The sequence below is a fragment of the Castor canadensis genome, chromosome 8 (genome assembly GCF_047511655.1).
Source record: "Castor canadensis chromosome 8, mCasCan1.hap1v2, whole genome shotgun sequence".
Classification (NCBI taxonomy): domain Eukaryota; kingdom Metazoa; phylum Chordata; class Mammalia; order Rodentia; family Castoridae; genus Castor; species Castor canadensis.
The window spans coordinates 20,199,328-20,218,568 of NC_133393.1; the positions used below are offsets into that span (position 1 = coordinate 20,199,328).

The 19,241-nt window shown below is 49.7% G+C and overlaps 1 protein-coding gene and 1 non-coding gene across 5 annotated transcripts; both read right to left on the reverse strand.

Moving 5' to 3' along the window:
• Nucleotides 1-1,625: 1,625 nt before the first annotated feature.
• On the reverse strand, nt 1,626-17,832 carry Fance (FA complementation group E). 4 transcript variants are annotated; one of them, XM_074082356.1, is made up of 10 exons: nt 17,480-17,832; nt 9,748-10,366; nt 9,111-9,155; nt 8,740-8,808; nt 8,386-8,469; nt 7,850-7,973; nt 7,562-7,640; nt 5,872-5,938; nt 4,068-4,193; nt 1,626-2,766 (listed from the first exon to the last, which is right to left on the reverse strand). In XM_074082356.1, exons 1-10 carry the CDS (start codon nt 17,815-17,817, stop codon nt 2,665-2,667), a joined length of 1,653 nt encoding a protein of 550 aa, XP_073938457.1. In that variant the 5' UTR covers nt 17,818-17,832; the 3' UTR covers nt 1,626-2,664. The 4 variants fall into 4 exon arrangements, with proteins under 4 accessions (XP_073938457.1, XP_073938456.1, XP_073938458.1 ...); XM_074082355.1 differs by having other exon boundaries at nt 1,630-2,766; nt 8,386-8,529; XM_074082357.1 differs by lacking the exon at nt 17,480-17,832 and adding an exon at nt 12,600-13,005 and having other exon boundaries at nt 1,634-2,766; nt 8,386-8,529.
• LOC141425992 (U4 spliceosomal RNA) lies at nt 6,981-7,122 on the reverse strand. Its single transcript, XR_012451107.1, has one exon. It is a non-coding gene; the product is annotated as a U4 spliceosomal RNA (small nuclear RNA).
• Nucleotides 17,833-19,241: the final 1,409 nt, after the last annotated feature.

Genomic DNA, 19,241 nt, shown 5'->3' on the forward strand with positions numbered 1-19,241 from the left:
GGTTGGGTCTCAAGCCGAGAACTAAGATCAGATTTCGTGCCCAACCTCACTTGACCTTTGTCTTCCACAATAATTAGATGAAGCATGTTTTCTCTCATTGCCTTGGGTTTGGTGATCAGCAAGAGGCCCTCAGGGCAGCTACCCCCTCTAGCCTGTCCACTGTGTAACTAGGGAACTGCATGTGAGCAAAAACTAATCAAAGACCAAGCATGACCCCAGGAAATAGTGATCAGTGTTGCTGAGATGTGCAGAACAGAAAAGCATCTTGTGACTAGTGATTAGGATTAGGAACAGAGGCATCATTTGCCCACTGTGAGACCTACCAGTCTGTGATCACCCATCTCCTATATGAACTGCCTTTAAATCAGCCTTCCGCAGAAGGACTTTGAATAAATGTCCGTCTTTTCTCAATTAGCTGGCTCAATACCTCGGCCCTCCACTTAATAAAAGTTGTAGGCGGGTGGAATGGCTCAGGTGGTTGAGCACCCACCTAACAAGTGTGGAGCCCTCTCCCTAGTACTGCCAAATAGTAATAGTCATCTTTCTTGCTGAACCACCTTGTCTCTGGACTTAATTGGCCTCTTGAGAGAAGAACGGGGTCAGAGGTCAGGCAGGGAACTTGGATGTGTTACACATCTGGGGTCAGGGAGAGGGCTCCCCCAGAACTTAGGGAAAGGCATAACGGGCCTCCTCTCAGAGCTCCTTGAGTCCACCCTTCTGCTCAGGAACCTTTCATACATCTGGCCCATGTGTTCTACTTCTAGGAACAGGTCTGAGAAAGTGGGGTTCGCCTGGCTGATGTACATAAATATGGGAACACTGGATACTCTGGGGAAGACCAAGACAGGATCAGGAGAGCTAGACTTGGGTCCAGTAACAGGTCCAGGGCTCAAGTTTCAGTAGTTACAAGTACTGGGTGTGGCACCATGCAGGCCACTGACAGTGTGAGATGCCAACATTTGTCCCCCAAACTCTGCCAACTTCCTCCTGCCTTCTGCATCAACTTCTGCGCTCAAAACCAGGCTTTATCCCTAGGCTTGATCTCCCTCCGTCACCATTTTATTCTAACAAGGGTCCAATGCTTGGTCAGAGAAGTGTCCAGAAAGTTGTCCCTGGCCTTTCAAGACCTAAAGTGGGAAGAACTGGGAGGGTACTGTTGTGAACTTTCACCTGATGGCTGATTAGTAATAGCTACATGTTGGGTGTTTTCTATGACCATGGTACCAAAAGTGTAAAACAAGCCCACACACTCATAAGGTATCTTTTCTGCCTTTTCCTCTGCACAATGGGTAGCCTCTTCTCAGCCCACAGTAACCCCAGGATCTCTTCACATCCTTCCTCAAATGTTATCTGAGGCTAGGAATGGAGGTCAGTGGTAGAGCACCTTAGCAGGCAGAGGCCCTAGGTATAATACCCCAGCACTGCAAAAAAAAAAAAAAAAAAACAACCAAAAAACAAATTAAAAATTAGGTGCGCAACCCTTCCCAACTCCAGATTCAATCACTCACCTTTACACTCCCAAGTTCACCTTCTGCCACCCAGTGGTTACTGCCTCACCTACTCAACAGTCAAGTTTTTTGTTTTTTTTTTTTTTTTTTTTTTTGCAGTACTGGGGTTTGAACTCAGGGCCTACACCTTAAGCCACTCCACCAGCCCTTTTTTGTGATGGATTTCTCAAGACAGGGTCTCGCAAGCTATTTGCCTGGGCTTGCTTTGAACCTCAATCCTCCAGATCTCTGCCTCCTGAGTAGCTAGGATTACAGGCATGAGCCACCAGCACCTGGCTAAAAGGAATGCGTTTGTTGTTGTTTTTGGCAGTACTGGGGTTTGCAGTCACGTCCTTGTGCTTACCAGGTAGGTGCTCTACCACTTGAGCCATTCCACCAGCAACAGGCAGTTCTGACAGTGCTGCAGTAGTGGGATCACACATGATCTGACCACAGAATGGGAATGAGTGAATTTCAGAACAGCACTTTACAACCTTCTCCTCACCAGGAAAAAAAGACACCCCTTGTCACTGCAAGGGTGGAAAGGTGGGGAGGGGTCAACAAGTACTCAAAGTTAGTGGGAAATCAGGCACAAATAAGACAGCATTGAATTTCCTTTTTTTTTGATACAAGATTTTACTATGTTGCCCAGATTAGTCTTGAACTCTTGAATCCTCCCCTCCTCAGATTCTGAGTGCTGAGATTATAGACATGAGCCCTGTACCAAAATTCCTGCTTTATATTAAACACTATTGAGAAATTATTAAGGTCTGAAACAAAAATACAGGTTATATCATACACTTGACCATAAGAGGTTCATGCTGAGTACACAGGTACCCCAGATCTCCTGGAGCACCATATGTCTACCACTGACCCTTCTGAGGCCTATCAGGAAGTTTCTGTCCCCTTCCCCCGAGAAGTGATCAGGGAGGGGTAAGCCCCAGACCAGCAGCCCTTGAAAAATGTAGCTAATATAGCAAATATAGCCCAGGAGGCCCCTTCTGCAGAAGGCCAAGATGGCCTCTGTACAGCCTGTAACAGAGGGCTGCTGCTCTCCTCAGATGACCAGGCTCAGCCTTCATTCTAAGGCAAGGGTCTGGGGCAAGGTGATGAGGGCAAAAGTGTCCTTCAGGATGCTGATGACAGAACTCCAAGAGGCTGGTCCCTTGGTAGATGGTCAGCGAGCCAGATGTCTCAGGGCAGCCTGCAGGGACTTCCTCAGGAAGGTGGTGTTGGGCTCTAGGGCCACAGCCAGGCCCAGTCTCTGGGTCTCTGTGATCTGAGGAGAGGAAGAACCAGTTCAGCACTCCAATGGCTGGTCTTCCCCTCCCCTCTGTTTAGGAAGGAGAGAGGAACCCAGGACATAAGGACCAGGGAAGGAGGAGCAGCAAAAGGCTCCTGAGCAACAGGACTTCATTATTTCATCATGTCAGCCAACCATGGATTCAGGTGGATCCGGAATCAAATGTCAGCTGCATTAGTAATTACTTACCTCTTACATCACTACTAGCAGACAATGACTTCATATGCACTTTATATGCATTACCCCCCACAATCCTCACAACCCTCCCATCTTACAGACAAGGAAACAGGTTCCCCTTCCTCCTGGACCACGCTGTCTCTTGCTGACCTGTTACTACAATTTCCTGACACATCATAGGTTCCCTCCCTCCCTCCCTTCCTTCCTTTTCTCTTTTTTCAGTGCTGGAATTTGAACTCAGGGGCTCACACTTGCTAGGCAGGCACTCTACTACTTGAGCCACGCCTCCAGCCCATATCCTTGTGTTTTAAATTTTTTTTTCACTCCTTTTTTTCTTTCTTTGTTTTCATTTTCTAATACCCACTCCTTGAGAAGACAGAGGCGTCTCTATGATGCATATCTGGCCAGCTAAGACCTTTGGGAGACTCCTGACGCCTCACACACAGGTTCTTCCAGGATCTAGCGGGTTTCAGAGGACCCAGGAACCTCCCAAAAGCATGTATCAGATGCATGTTCAAATTCCTATTTTCTGGGCTGTGGAAGTACTAGCTATGAGTACTTAAGCTTTCTAGCTTATCCCTACCACCAACTCTCACATTTTTAGGTAGTTCATTGTGAGCTAGTTCTCACAATGAACTAGCTGAAGAACCCCTGAACACTCCCTGCTCACGCTGCATTCTTTGCCAGAAATGCCCTTCCCCCATCTTCAACTCTTGGCCACCAACCACTCTTTAAGAGGCAGGAAGCCTGTCCCAATCCCCACTATAAACAAGGCTTAACTACCCCTCTTTCCTTTGCCACCAAATGTCTTGTGCAAACCTCTCACTGGCTCCTACCAAATATTAGTTATCTGCTTATTCTCTTTCCCTCTCACTAGCCTGGGGTTGGGGGACAGGGTCAGCTCATGGAGAGGGGCTATATTCTGGTCACTACTGATATCTCAGTGCCCCACACAGCACTCTGACAAAGAGGTGCTGGCTGAATGAATGAACCCCTAAGCAGCCCCAGCCCCCAGCCCTGGGCTGGCACTTGTGGTTGCCCTGGCAAACATTGGTAGCTGTGGTGGCAGGCCCAGTTCCCATGGTCCCATGGACACTCACGCTGGGCTGGTACTTGGTTATCACAGTCAGTATGAGCTTGGCATAGGCTACAGAGGTGGTGGCTGCCAGCCCCTCCTCACATAGCTTCTCCATCAGGACATTGAACTTCTCAGAGGTCATCTCCACCTGCACACATTGGGAAACAGAGCAGTATCACAAGGAAGGTCTGAGCCAGTCCAGGATTCAACCAACTCCACCATCTCTTCACTGGGTGACCCTGGGCAAGCAGCTTAACCAAGTGCTGCAGTTTGGGTCTGGAATGTTCCCCACAGGCCTACATGTGGAATGGTCTCCAGGATGGTGCTATGGTGAGGATGTGGGCCTAGCAGAAGGAAGTTAGGTCACTGGGGCTGTACCCTTGAAGGGAATATTGAGACACTGGTCCCTCTTCACTCTTTCTTTACTTCCTTGCCCCTATGACATGAGCAGTCTCCTTGCCATGTGCTCCTGGTGCTGTGTTACATTCAGTGCCTCATCACAGGTCCAAGAGCAACTAAGCCAACTGTGTACAGAAACCTCAGCAACTGTGAGCCAGAATAAGCCTTTCCTCCTTTTAAAGGTTTGTTGTTGTTTGAGGCTTTTTATTGTGGTTTTTTTTTTTTTTTTGGGGGGGAGGTTTCTTTTGGGTTTTTTGGTGGGCCTTACACTTGCTAGACAGGCATGCTACCACTTGAGCCACTCTGACAGTCAGGTTTTGTTTTTTGAGACAAGGTCTCACTATGTAGCTCAGTCTGGCTTTGAACTCAAAATCAAGCCTCCTGCCTCTGCCTCCCAAGTGCTGGGATTACAGGCATATACCACCTCACCCAACTTCCTTTTAAATTTTCTATTTCAGGTATTTTGTCAGAGACAGAAAGCTAAGACACCAAGCTAAGCCTCTGTTCCCACCTCTGTAAAATGGGGCTCAAAATATCTAATTCTGAAGATAGTGAAAAGGGTAAATGAGGTAAGGCACATAGAAGCCAACATATAGGTATTAGAAAATGGTGGCTACCATTGCAAAAGCTCAGATGAGGACCAAGAGGAAGCCAAGGACACTCGCCTGCCTCTGTGGTTGAAGATCTAAAGCAGCAAGAGGTCCCAAGGACCTTGCCAGCTCTTCATAATTACAGTACACACTATGCATCAGGCACTGCTCTGAGTCCTTTACACCAATCGCCTCATTTAAAGCTCACCCCAGGCTTATGTAGGTGCCATCAGAACTCCTCTTTTTCAGATGAGGAAATTGAGTCATAAAGAGGCAAGGTCATTACATAAGACACAAACAAATGAGGAAGAATTTTAGGTAGTAATGTGGAAAAGTCATGAAAATACACTGCTAAATAAGGTATGGAAAACACTCAGCTTGGTGTGTTAAAATCTACCAAAAAAAAAAAAAAAAAGTAGGGGAAAAGTAAATGTAAATGCTCGCTATGCAAGCATGGATCCAAACACACACACTCTCTGGTGGAGCTCCCCGTAAGCCATCACACTGGGAAGCACCGGGGAGGGGAGTCTGATAGCTTGGGGAGAAAAGGACAATATTTTTCATTACATCTTTTTTTTTTTTAATTATGAACACATGGATCTACTACCTACTCAAAAATACAGTTAAATTCACATACCCATATCAGGAAAGTCAGCCCCAAGGCCCCGCAGTTGGTAAGAGGACCATGTGGTCAGCTCTCTGCTCCCACCTTGCCAGCTATGGGGCTCTTTCACATCACAGCCACCACCCTGTGCCCCTCCATCACAGGACTCAGAAACCCTGCAGTACTAGGGCTCTTCAGTCTCTGTCCACCCACCTCCAAGGCAGTCCTCTTACCTGCTGCTCAAGGAGTGCCTGCAACACCAAGAAAGTCTCCTCCTTCCAGGACAGCTCCAGGATGTGCCTGCACAGAGGAGTCCAACATCCCACCCACACCTGGGAATCCACTGCTCCTACTCCCTGTGACAGTCAAAATCCCTGCCATCAGAGGATCATCAGGGCCGGTGGCAGCCCCAGGAGCCACTGCTGCCAGAGCCTATCCTTGTGACAGGAGCCAGCAATGAAGGATTTAGGGTATGAGGCACAAAGGCCCCCTTGTCTCTCAGCAGGAGGAAGAGGAGACTCAGCAATGAGGATGCTGATGCTGGAGGATGACAGACCAAGGTTTCCTAGAGTAGGTGAGCCTTCCCTGAAGAGCCAGCCCACCCATGCTTCCTACTCCACCGCACATCCCCCCTTGTTCCAGAAGGCCCAAGTCACAGTGGAAACAGTGTGGCTTCTTGGATGGAGAGACTTGGGTTTGACCCCAAGCTTTATCAGTTGCTGGCTGGGTGACCTTTGGCCAAGTCCCTTAACATTCTGTGTAGTTTTTCCACCTGTAAGGTGGCAAAGGCACCCTGCAAAACTGCATGAAGACTGAGACTAAAATATTGAAAAAGTGCCCTAAGAGTGATGACTGTTTCTGAGACTGTTCCCTTCTGATAATCATTTTGTATCTCGTGCCTGTGTCCCATGGGGTCTTACATTGCTTCACATGTCTATATCTTAACTCAATTTTAACACCCAAATTTAATAGCAATTTCAGCCCAAATTTTGGGAACTTATTAGATGTCAAATATTGTGCTGAACGCATTACATGCATCATATTTAATACCTGGAAAAAAAATCCTACAAAGTGACTATCAGCCTCATTTTTTCTTTTCTTTTTTGTAGTACTGGGGTTTGAACTCACAACTTCATGCTGACTAAGCAGGTTTTAGCTGTTTTTAGGTTTTTTTGTTTTGGGGGTCTTTTTTTGTGACACTAGGTAGCCCAGATTGGCCTAAAACTTACAATCCTCCTGCCTCAGCATCTCAAGTGCTAGGATTACAGGTATGTACCACCATGCCTGGCTAGCCCCATTGTTTATTTTTATTTTTTAAATTTTATTTATTTTTTAAATTCAATCTCTTTAGAGACTGTCAAAAATTGCCAATGCTGACTACATTGCAAGTTGTCACAGTAGTGTATTGGGAAGTTTTCAATTAGCAATAATTGTGCATGGGATAAACCTCATTGGTTGTGATACTGCCACAGCAGTGCAGAGTTTGGCCCCATTTGTTATATGAGGAAACTGTGGCTCAGCAGCATGGAGCAACTTGTTGAGCCCCACATTTAAAAAAGGCAAGGTTGAGATTTGAAACATATCTGTCTGACTATGGAGCCAGGACTCTTAACTCTCATGCCATGTTCCAACTATGCTAGGAAGTACTCCAGAACAGGGCCTGCAGAGGCAGAACTGGGGAAGATGGCAGCCCTAGGCTCAGGAAAATACATGGGATGGCAACTGGTATGGGTGGACAGCATTTGGGGTGGGATAGGGCAGTGCTGGGGATGAAACCCAGGGCCTTGTGCCTGCTAGGCAAGGGCTATGACTGATCTACAGCCCCAGGGCCAAGGCCTGTCTTTGAGTCATAAAGTCTGGTACCCAGCTAGCTCCCTAGCCTGGGGAGGTGGGATGGGGAAACATGAAAGCCTGCATACTCACCCCAGTATCAGTTGCTGTGTATCTGGCTCCAGAGACTCATCCTTCATAAGGCAACACAGTAACTCTGTCTGAGCTGGACCTGGGCCAGAGAACAGAGGCAAGAGGACTAGGGGAATGACAGGAGAAGGACTAGGGGGAACAGGATGCCCAGCTTGTTAGTGGCATTGCCAGAGAAGCAAGAGTATCTGTACTCACTGAATACTCAACTCCTGTCAGAGTCACCCTGGGGTGAAGAGTGCTGGCAGTAGAGAGGACAGCTACCAGGCCTGGGGCTGGTTCTAGAATTACCTGTGCCTGGGGCCTGGAGCACTGGGGTGAGGAGGGCTCTGCAGACAGGGAAGGTGTACTTGGCACAGAATGAGGTCAGGGCAGCTCTCAGCAGCTGGGAAGCTGAGGAAGTCAGGGAGAGAATCTACAGCCAGTGGGGAGGGAACATTCATTCATTTCTCTGCTCTTCCACATATTTATCAGACACATATTTCAGAGGCTGATACATATTACACAGAACAGGAAAAAATTGTTTTATCCAGGATTCACAGGGGCCCACCCATGGAAAAGACCCACAGCTCCCCTCTCCAACTCCAAAACCTGAAAGCCCCTTGATCAGCTTCTGGAAGGACTCTGGGAATCCAAGAGAGAAGAGTTAGGTGATTGTGGTTAGATGGTCAGGGAACTCATGCCTGCTAATTGCCAATGGGGACCCTTCTCTTGCCTCAGGCTCCCAGACAAGCCAGATGCCTGCAAGGCCAGGGACATCCTCTCCTAAGCCCCTCCTTTTGAGGGTTCAGACACTCCCCACTGTCCCTGGCCCTCAGTCCACCTACCCGTCTGAGGAAGAGGCTCCTGGCCAGCACAGTGGCATTGCTGATGCTAAGGCTTGGTGAGAGGGACAGCAGCCAGGTGCAGAGCTGCAGGAGACCAGCATCTGAGAGCTGAGGGAGCTGCAGCTGGGCGCACAGCAGCTCCATCTGCCAAGGGGGATAACACAAAGCTACTCTCTAAGGCAAGGTAGGGCTGGGAAATCTGTCCTAGGAAGCAAGGGCTAAAAAGAAACCACTCAAGGAGACCCTACCCAAGAGACAGAAACAAAGTCCCCTCCTACAAGTCCCAAGTGAGGTGGGGAGACAAACTTAAATGGAAAAGGGTGACCTCAGGGCCAAAAGTTCTCCTGGTCTCACCTGGCTGAGGCTACATTCATGGAGAAGCTGCAGCTCAACTGGGGGGGTATCCTCCAACCCCTGCAGTCCCTGGAGGGGCAAATATCATTTTGGCACTGTCAGAGCCCTTATGACAAGTCACAGGCTAACCCTTCAATTGACAAAGGGAGTGGCTGAGCAATTAGAAGGGGCTACCAGAGGAGAGGAACTGGGGTTAGATAACATGTCTATACCCATACAAAGGTAAGCCCCACAATGACTGTCCCCAGACCTTCTCTCCAACCCTACTCTGCCATCCACCCATGCCTCCCTATGCCAGGAGCTTCCTTGGGCATGGCTGAGGTGCCAGCAGAAGCTAGAAGAGCCATGGTGTACAGGGTAGTGTCAGTTACCTCCCCAAAGGTCCTCAGCAACTGCTGCAGCCTGGGCAACTGGTCCTGCAGAGAAGAATCTGGTCACTGCAGAGCCCCTCCCCTCCAGTACTGCCCAAAGCTACTCCCACCTCTCTCTCCTGAAGCAGCCTTGTCAATGGGAGCTGGCAGGCAAAGGAAATTCAAGAGAACCAAGAACATGACACTGTTTTGCAAAATACCTAAGAATTCAAAGTGGACCAGGCTCATGTGAGATCCAGCTGTGCAGACCTATCTTCCATGCTTCCAGCCCTTAATGATGTCAGTAGATCTGGGCCTTTGGGTGGCAGGGCAGGCTGGATGCTGCCATGATTCTCTCAGCCCCCAGAGGATGGGGAGGCAGGGGTGGCTCCAGAACTTATTCCCCTGGGTAGACACTCTTTAACAATCCCACATCATAGATCATTAGGACAAGTGTTTCCCACTTCCAGTAACTCCCTCCCTGCACCCTTCCTTCAGTCCTGTGGAGTGGAGGCTATATTCCCACAATGCTCCTACCCCCTGCTCTACATACTACAGAGTGGTCCTGGTTGGGAAAAAGTGTTCCAACCAGCCTTCACCACATGTAAACCCTTAGTCCTGGACATTTACTCTAAACCCAGGTTTCCTGCCATACTACCTGGAGAGCTTTGGGCAATACCACTCTCTCAGCTGGGATCTTGGCCTCCTCCAGACTCTGGCCAGCCTCACTGGCCTCAACTCCCACCACAGGCTGCTTCTTAATGGGTGATGAGCCCACTCCATGTGACAGGGATTCCAATGACTCAGGCTCCAGTCTCTCCTCCTTGTGATCTTCTTCTTCCCTTTCCCAGCCCCGGAACCTTTTGGGGGCCTTCTCCCCATCAGAACTAGCGAGCTCTTCCTCTGGCTCTTTTCTGCGTTTCCCACGCTGTTGGGAATCCCTGTCCTCGTTCTCCTCATCTTTAACCTCTTCAGGGTCTGGAACCTGGGGCAACTTCAGCCTCCTGCCCCCTTGGCCCAACTGCTTACACAGGCCTCGGAGCTGGCTCTGGCACCTTTTGGATAGTGGAGAGGCTCTGGAGCCTCCAACCTCCAGATCCCTTCGCAGCATTTCTCCCAGGGCATGGAGCCAGGCATCTGAGGCAGAGACTGCATCCTGCTGGGTAATCTGCAGCACAGAGAGGAGCCTGCTTTCAGGTAGCAATGGACGAACAGCCATCAGCAGAGACATCAGGTTCCTCTGACATAACCCGGGTAATCGCAGCAACAGTGGTTTCCTGGTAGCAGAGGGAGAGCAAGCCATCAGGGTAGCTTCCTAATGGAAACTCAGGCAGACTGGGCAGGGCTAGGGACATGATGGCAGGTGGCAGATGTGGGATGGGTGGCAGTAACTCAAGAATTGCTGTGGCTAAGATTCCACCTCACCCCTGTTAGAATAGCCATCATCAGCAACACCACCAACAACAGGTGTTGGCGAGGATGCGGGGAAAAAGGAACCCTCTTACACTGTTGGTGGGAATGTAGACTAGTACAACCACTCTGGAAAAAAATTTGGAGGCTACTTAAAAAGCTGGACATGGATCTACCATTTGATCCAGCAATACCACTCTTGGGGATATACCCAAAAGACTGTTACTCCAGAGGCACCTGCACATCCATGTTTATTGCGGCACTATTCACAATAGCCAAGTTATGGAAACAGCCAAGATGCCCCAGCACTGACGAATGGATTAAGAAAATGTGGTATCTATACACAATGGAATTTTATGCAGCCATGAAGAAGAACGAAATGTTATCATTCGCTGGTAAATGGATGGAATTGGAGAACATCATTCTGAGTGAGGTTAGCCTGGCTCAAAAGACCAAAAATCGTATGTTCTCCCTCATATGTGGACATTAGATCAAGGGCAAACACAACAAGGGGATTGGACTATGAGCACATGATAAAAGCGAGAGCACACAAGGGAGGGGTGAGGATAGGTAAGACACCTAAAAAACTAGCTAGCATTTGTTGCCCTTAATGCAGAGAAACTAAAGCAGATACCTTAAAGCAACTGAGGCCAATAGGAAAAGGAGACCAGGAACTAGAGAAAAGGTTAGATTAAAAAGAATTAACCTAGAAGGTAACACCCACGCACAGGAAATCAATGTGAGTCAATGCCCTGTATAGCTATCCTTATCTCAACCAGCAAAACCCCTTGTTCCTTCCTATTATTGCTTATACTCTCTCTACAACAAAATTAGAGATAAGGGCAAAATAGTTTCTGCTGGGTATTGAGGGGGGGAGCGGGAGGGGGTGGAGTGGGTGGTAAGGGAGGGGGTGGGGACAGGGGGGAGAAATAAACCAAGCCTTGTATGCACATATGAATAATAAAAGAAAAATGAAAAAAAAAATGTCATTTTAGAACTAAAAAAAAAAAAAAAAAGAATTGCTGTGGATGGAGAGGGGACAGTAGGAGAATTATAGACAAGTGTTCATGAAGCATCTTTTATATACCTGGCCCTGCTCTTTAACCTCTGGGGCGTGTATTTCATCTAAAAAAAAATCATGTTGGATCCTATTCTATAATAGATCTATGTTAGTTTTATGTAGCAGAGAAAAAAGTCTATTTTCATATCTTAGATAAAAATAATATTGCAGGAGGCTGTGCAATGCTTGGTCTGCTGCTCTGTGGCTCCCTTGCACCCCACCACTGGAGCTCTCAGCTGTTCATTCATCCATCCAGCTCTCATGTTTTTCACCAAACCATGAGTTTCTGAAAGGGAGGGGCAGTGTCTTCTTCCTCTGTGTCACAGTATCTCCTTGGCACACACTTATTGAACAAATTGACTCTGACAGTTAAGTGTGCAGTGGCAAGGGCTTGCTGTAGCCCAAGAGGGCCTCAGAGGAGATGAGCTTGACACATATTATTATACTTTGAAAATCTGACAGTATAAAGCCACCGCTATTAACAGATGCTATTCCACTCACTACCTTTTAAATATTCCTGGATGCTTTATAATGTATTTTAACACAGCTGTTCACTTTATACATAAGTATGCCTATACTTGGAGTTATACGCCTTTTTAAACGATTTTTTAAAGAGATGTAAGCATGCCATTTAAATCCATTTGACCCACTTAGAACTACTTTTTTGGGGGGTGGGGGGTGAGGTTTGAATTCAGAGCTTGCAAAGCAGCAGTTCCACCGCTTGAGCCACAACTCCAGTCCATTTTGCTTTGGTTATTTTGGAGATGGGGATCTCAAGAACTATTTGCCAAGGCTGGCCTCAAACCTCGATCCTCCCGATCTCAGCCTCCCAAGTAGCTTAGGATCACAGGCTTGAACCACCGGTGTCGGGCTTAGAATTACATCCTTAGGCACGACAGAAGGCGCATCTTCTGTTCTTGCATCCGCGATGTCCACCCAGCACAGCTGGCACACACCAGGCACCCAATGCAGACTGCCCTCCTCCGAGGGGAATGGTGCTCGGTCCCTCACTTACAGAGGGGCAGCGAGGGCAAACTTACAGCTCTAGGCGGCCGTTCGGCCCCTGCACCACCGGCTCCTCCCGGCACAGCGTCTCGAGAAAGCGGCCCCAGCAGAAGGGATCCGGACCGCGGCGGCCCAGCATCCGCAGCACCGCGAGGCCGCGCCTTGCCCCGTCGGGCCCAGCCTGCAGCGCCTGCAGCAGGAGGCGGTCGGGGCCCTCCAGGGACGCCCAGGGCGCCGGCCCCGGGCCCTCAGCCAGACGGGGCGCCGCGTCCGGGGTCGCCAAGACGGAGTCGGCGCCTGGCCGCCTCGCCGCAGCTGGGGCCTCGGCTCCGAGCCCGGCGGAAACCGAGAAGGACTCCAGCGTGCGCTACAGTCTCTCCCAGGTTTAGATAGACGCCGCTCAGACAGCGGGCCCGAGAGATCAGCGAGCCGCTAGGAAGAGCAGGGGGCGGGACGAAAACAGGCCGGAAGGGGCGTGGCCAGGAAATGCCCCGCTCCGAGAACAGGAGGGCGGGGCCAGGCCTGTCGGCCTGGGGGCGGGGCTTGGCGAAGGGGCGGATCCTCGTCTGATAACTCTCAGCCTCCTTCTCCATTTACTCCCTGAAACAGTGGGGTAGAATGGCTGTCAGGGTCCTGTTGTATTTACAAACCCAAGCTGTAAACGCCCATGTCGCTTGTAGATCATGGGCTTGGCGGTAAGATTTGACCACAATTAATCACCCTACTTCATCTCTTCCACAGGCCAAAAAATGAGGTCATTTGACTTTCAGTCCTCTCCAGAAATATAATTTGATGTACAAATATCCCTGAGAATGGGATCACAGTAAAACCTAATGCCACTGATGTGGCCAAAACCTTTCCTGTGAACTTCCTCTCAAAGACCAAGAAAGCATCTTTGCTATGGTTGTTTACAGAGGCCAGGAATGGCTTTGCCTCCCAGGGTTTCAGTTTAAGGAAGACTGCTGGAGGCAGTAGGTTTCTAGCGAAAGGTGAGATTAAGGCAGAAGATAGAAGGGTAGAAAGAAAAGGAAGAGGGGGGAAAAAGCACACACCACCCATAAACCAGCTTCTGCTACCTCATGCACATCTATTCATTAAGTGTTCCCTAAGCTCTTAAGGACTGGAGATAGAGTAGAATAAAACAGCCACCACTGCTCTTGTTGCTAACATACAAGTGGAGAGAGACAGAAAGTTAAATAAAAAGTAAATAATTGAGTGCTTGTGATAAGTGCTTTCGAAAAGAATATAGCACTTGTAATCCTACCTACTTGGGAGGATCATAGTTCGAGTCCAGCATGCAAATAGTTTGCAAGATCCCATCTCCAAAATAACCAGAGCAAAATGACCCAGAGGTGTGGCTCAAGTGGTAGAGTGCCTGCTCAAACTCCAACAACAACAAAAAAAATACAGTATAAAAGGGAGATAAGACTTTTAAACAGGCAAGATGAACTTGAAGGAGATGAGGGTCAGCAAGCCAAGGAAACTCCTGTGCAGGGATCGGGGACCATTTTAGGCAGAGAGAAGAGCAAAAGCAAAGGCTCTGGGGCAGCAGGAACACAGGACACCTGCTGGAGAATAACAGAAGGGATCAGAGAGGTCATGGGGCCTGAGCTCACACAAAGGGCTTTGGCTTTCATTCTGAATACTATGAGAATCCAGGGGAGTACTTTTTGAATTTGATCTGATTTCCATTTGAGCCAAGATTTCTATTTTTTTCAAATGACCTCAAGAAAGCTGTTGGGAAGACTAAGGAAGGTTTCTTAGATGGCGCCTGCTTTGCAAAGGCCAAAAAAGCAAGAAAGAAGTTTATTCCAGGTAACTTCTCTCTCCGGTAAGCAGTTCTAACTTCATAGGGCAGGGTTTTGGTCACTGAATGAGGAGCTGCTGGGGGAGGCAGGACTTGAGATATAGTGGGTGGAGTCATGAATGCCAAAGAGATACAAAGCTTCCATAGAAGTGGCCCTGTTCCCCTGGGGGCAGAGGCTACAAGCAGACCACTCTTTAGACACAGTAGTGATAGCTTAGATGCATTTTATTGGTTTTCTTTCAGAAATCCTTCTACAAAAGAGCAAAGTTTAAAAACTAAGGTCCTGGCAAGCCAGGTGAGAACCGCCCCCCGCCCCGCCATGTCTCCCAAGTGTCACTAATGCTACTTTTACCCACACAACAGCCAAAATGGTAAAGATCTACCAACTAGCATCACTTCCCTCACCCCTGATCCCTCAAGCTGATCCCAGTTGCAGAAGGCCATAGTAAGAACTGAAGTCTAGCAGGAGTTCTGAACCCCAGAGGGCCAGGGCCAGGGCACGGTCTGGGAAGAACACATCCTTCTCTGGCTTGGTGGCCCCTAGGAACAATGCTGGGCCTGGCACCTGGGTGTAAAGAGAAAAAACCCTGAAAGCCCGTCAGTTAGCCTTGACTGCAGTTGCCCTGGGAACAGGGGCACTCAAGGCTCACAGGGAGGTTGGGCAGGTTGGACACAGAACAACAGTGCCTTGGGTAAGCCCCATCCACATCACAAGCATTATACATAGGCTTTACAGTTATTGTGGACATTAATTAGAAACCATGACAGTCGTCTCCCCCTGCTGTCCACTTTACTCCCAGAGGCCAGCTGCAGACTCCTGGGCCAAGGAGGCCCAGAGGCAGGAGCCTTAGTCTGAGCTGGTGCAGGTAGATGCAGTCAGACTTGAAGGGGCAGTGGCCCTTACTCCGCACAAAGAACCAGCATCGGATCTGGCTGTTAGAGGACGGAAGGAGAGAGAGACCATCACCTTCAAGTCCTGTTGTCTCAGAAGCAAAGGGGCACTCCAGGCTGACCCATAGGTAGGGAAGGCTGTACATAACACACAAAAGCACCCATCTGAGCAGGCACCACTCGCGTCCTATCATATATTCTTCTTTTTCTTTTTGAGACAAGATCTTGCTGTGTAGTCCAGGCTGGATGTCAACTCAAGATCCTCCTGTGTCAGCTTCCAGAGTGCTGGGATTCTGACAGGTGTGAACTACCTCACCATTTCCTAATGTAGATTTGACATTTACTCCATCATCTTCCAGCAGGTGGCAGTAAAGAGTCTTGAGGATGCCTCTCTCTGTCTCTTGAGGCCAGCTGGAACCTCCTTTCCATCTTTCAGCAGTTTTAGTAATAAACACCAAAGTGGTGAGTCCCAGACAACCCCCACATGTAAAAAACTTAGAGCAATAGCCTGGGCCTTAGACAGGTATCTTCTGGCTGATAAGAAGATTCTCACTCCTGAGACTTCAAGTTTCTCTCAAGCAGGTCAAGCACAAGGAAGAGTTTGGGGACACGTGTGATCAGCCTCAGTGGCATCACCTTCCTTGCAGAAAAAGGCAGACGAGAGTGAGGAGGGGTAGAGCATTCTGGTAGCTCCTTTCCTGCCTCAGCCTTCTCCACTTAATTCCAAGACAAAGCTGAGTCCTTCCCACCTCTCGCAGACACTCTGGACACAGAACCCACTGAGCCACCCAGACTGGGAGTGGAAATCCCAAGAAGTGACTGGTCCTCTCTCCTCCACCAAGTGACACAGAAGTCCCACGAGCACCGAGGCTGGAAACACTAATCATCTTAAATGTTCCTTACACCTCAGTCAGTTGGTCACTTCCTCTCAAGTTCATTTCCACCCTGGCATTTCTTCTGGTACCAGCTATGAGCCCAGATGCTGGCTTTAAACCCCAATAGCTCATTAAATTCACAAAGACTATACCTCAGTTTCTTCTTCTACAGTGGAGAGTTGGGGCCCATGATTCATGTGACATACAAAGCCTGTCCTCACACTACAGCACCCCATCACAACCGGGCCTTCCAGAACTTTCCAAATGCAATCCAACGGTCATCACCCTCCCACTTTGGCCTCTGTCTGTCTGCAGCACCCTCATTTTCTACCCCTGAGGGACCCTACTCTTCCTCCAATGCCCAACTCAAACATTCCCCTCTGAGCGCCCCCCTAGCTGGCTTTTCCTCAGCCACTGTCCATACGGCTAGCATGGTCGACAGGCAAGCAGGTACAGGCAGGACCTGCCTCTTATCCACTTTCTAGACAAATTCACTCTATGTGGCAGGTGTCACAAACCCATGGGAAAGTGGAACTAGGAACCTGGAATGAAGCCAGTTCCAGATTTTGGGTGAAAGGTTTTCCTCCCCCAACTTTTCCTATTGCCAAAGGCTGCCCTGGTATCTCCCCTTCTCAGTGACCTCATGTTTCAAAGATCATCTAAGCATGTAGATATATGCATGTCAAATTACTTTCTTGCCTTTAAAAATTGGAAATAAGCCAGGTGCCCATGGCTCAAACCTGTAATCCTAGCTACTCAGGAGGCAGAGATCAGGAAGATTGCAATTCAAAGCTAGCTTGGGCAAATAGTTTGTGAGACCCTATCTTGAAAAGCCCATCACATAAAAGGGCAGGTGGAGTACCTCAAGTGTTAGAGCACCTTCCTAGCAAGCATGAGGCCCCGAGTTCAAACCCCAATACCGCAAAGTAAAATAAATTTTAAAAAATTGGAAATAAAAGGCAAGCAGGCCTGTCATGGTGGGAGAAAACCTGAGTTGCCTGCATTGATCCTGAGCCAGATTAGAAAAGGAAGTTAGGAAGCCGGGTGGGGTGGTGTGTGCCAGTCATCACAGCACTCAGGAGGCTGAGGCAGGAGGATCCAAGGTTGAGTCCAGTCTGGGCTACACAGTGAGGCTGTCTCAAAAACAAACCAGAAAAGAAACTTGGCCCTGCTGTTCCTGCTCCCCCTGCCCCCACCGTCACTGGTAGGCTGGCTGACATCCTGAAAGCAAGTCACCTCCTCGCTGGCCATCGAGACCTCACTGAGCTTCCTGGGTTTGGGTTTGGGGATCCCAGGCTGGGAGCCATGGCTGCCTCCCCTCCTGCCTCACCGCCAACCTCACCTGGCCCGAGCCTTGAAGCTGCGGATGAGCTGCTCCTTCTCAGCCCCGCGGCTCACCCAGAACTTGTGCGGGATGATGTAGCTGGAGTGGACCCGGCACTGCGGGCAGGCCCTGCACAGAGGGTGAGGCGAAGGCCGGGGATGGCGACCGTGCCCCAGTCTCTCTGGGGTGTCCCCCTCCCTGCGGCCCCCGGGCAGCACTGACTTGATGACATCCAACAGGAAGCGCTGCGGGTTCCTCCGCCAGGTGCGCAGGCAGCCCAGGCAGTGCGCATGCGTGCAGTTGGGCAGGATGCCGAAGACACGCTCAGCCTCCGGCTTGTCCCACACTCTGTTCATGCAGATGCCACATACCACGTCCCGACTATCCTCCTTCCCCTGCAGCCACGGGCAGGATCAGGCACCCTCCCACTACCATCCCCAATACAGCTCCCACTGCTATAAAAGAGCTCCCGTGCCCTACGCCCTGCTGTCCCAATGGTCCAGCCTGCCATTCTCGGCCACCCCTTCCCGCTACCTGCTGTGCATCTTGGTCCAGGCTCTGCAGCAGGGCCTCAAGCTCTAACTCAGCCTGTGACTCCTGGGAGGGGCCATCATCCTGGTCTGCAGCTGTGGGGGGCGGGGAAGGGGGCACTGGGCCCTCTGACTCACTCAGCCACGGAGCATCCACCGAACCTCTGTGCACACGGGGTCCTGTGGTGGCCCCAGGCCTGCGCCACAGAGTTTAGAGGCCAGGCAAGGTCAGTCTCACGGAGAGCAGTACCATCCAACACAGTAACCACGACCCCACACCACTCCTGAGCACTGAGACATAGGGTTCTGAAACTCGGTGCAAAGCAAGACTGGAATATGTCATTAGTAACATTTTATACTGAGGGCATGTTGAAATCATATTGATACTAGCGTACATATAATTTTTCATTGTTAGGCTAAATCAAACCCTTTCTTTTTCTTTTGCAGGGCCAGGGATGGAACCAGAGTCTAGTGTATACAAGGCAAACACTCTACCACTGAGTCACATCCCCAGCCCAATAAAATACATTAATAAAAAGGGAAGGGTGAAGGGGAGAGGTGAAAATGATCGTAGTTCATATGCATGTATAAATAAATAATGAAGCCAGGCAAGGTGACTCATGCCCATAATCCTAGCTACTTGGGAGGATCACCATTCAAGGCCAGATTGGGCAAATAGTTCATGAGACCCCCATCTCCAAAATAAATGAACTGGAGGTATGGCTTGAGCAGTGGAGTGCCTACTTTGCAAAAGTGAAGCCCCAAGTTCAAACCCTAGTCCCACCAAAAAAAGAAACCGTGGTCTCAGATCCTACTTGTGCTACCCATGGTGCCCTGATGACTCACGTGATGAAGACAGGGACATCCAGGAATTGCCAGCAACCTCCTCAGCCTTGGTGGTCAGCCCCTCCAGGCAAGGCTCTGTGCCCCAGCAGGCCCAGGCCCAGCCCCAGCCCATAGCCATGTTGGGTAGGTAGGTGGGCTTGGAGCCCCTGGGGGTCAGGCCTAGCTGGGACGCAAGCAGAGTGATGTGTGGCTCTGAAGAGTGGCTGTTCCACGCAGGGAGGCCATAGGCCCTTGGGTGTTGATAGCTGTAAGGGGAGAGGAGAGTGAGGAGACAGGGATAGCCCTCTAGGGCTCGAAGCTAGCTCAGCATGGACTGTGAGCCGAGTGGGAGAAGAGGCACTGGGAAAATACAAAACACAGGGTTAGGAAGGGACCACTCCTGCCCTTGCTTCCTGTGTGTGTGG

Bases quoted from the DNA above. Each gene is read 5' to 3' on its own strand.
- Fance (XM_074082355.1), bottom strand. From the start codon at position 17,817: ATGAACAGAGTGTGGGACAAGCCGGAGGCTGAGCGTGTCTTCGGCATC. The intron at 8,809-9,110 runs GTAACTGACACT...TTGCCCCTCCAG, and splicing joins TGCTGAGGACCTTTGGGGAG to GGACTGCAGGGGTTGGAGGA. The intron at 7,974-8,385 runs GTAGGTGGACTG...CACTGGCTGTAG, and splicing joins GGAGCCTCTTCCTCAGACGG to ATTCTCTCCCTGACTTCCTC.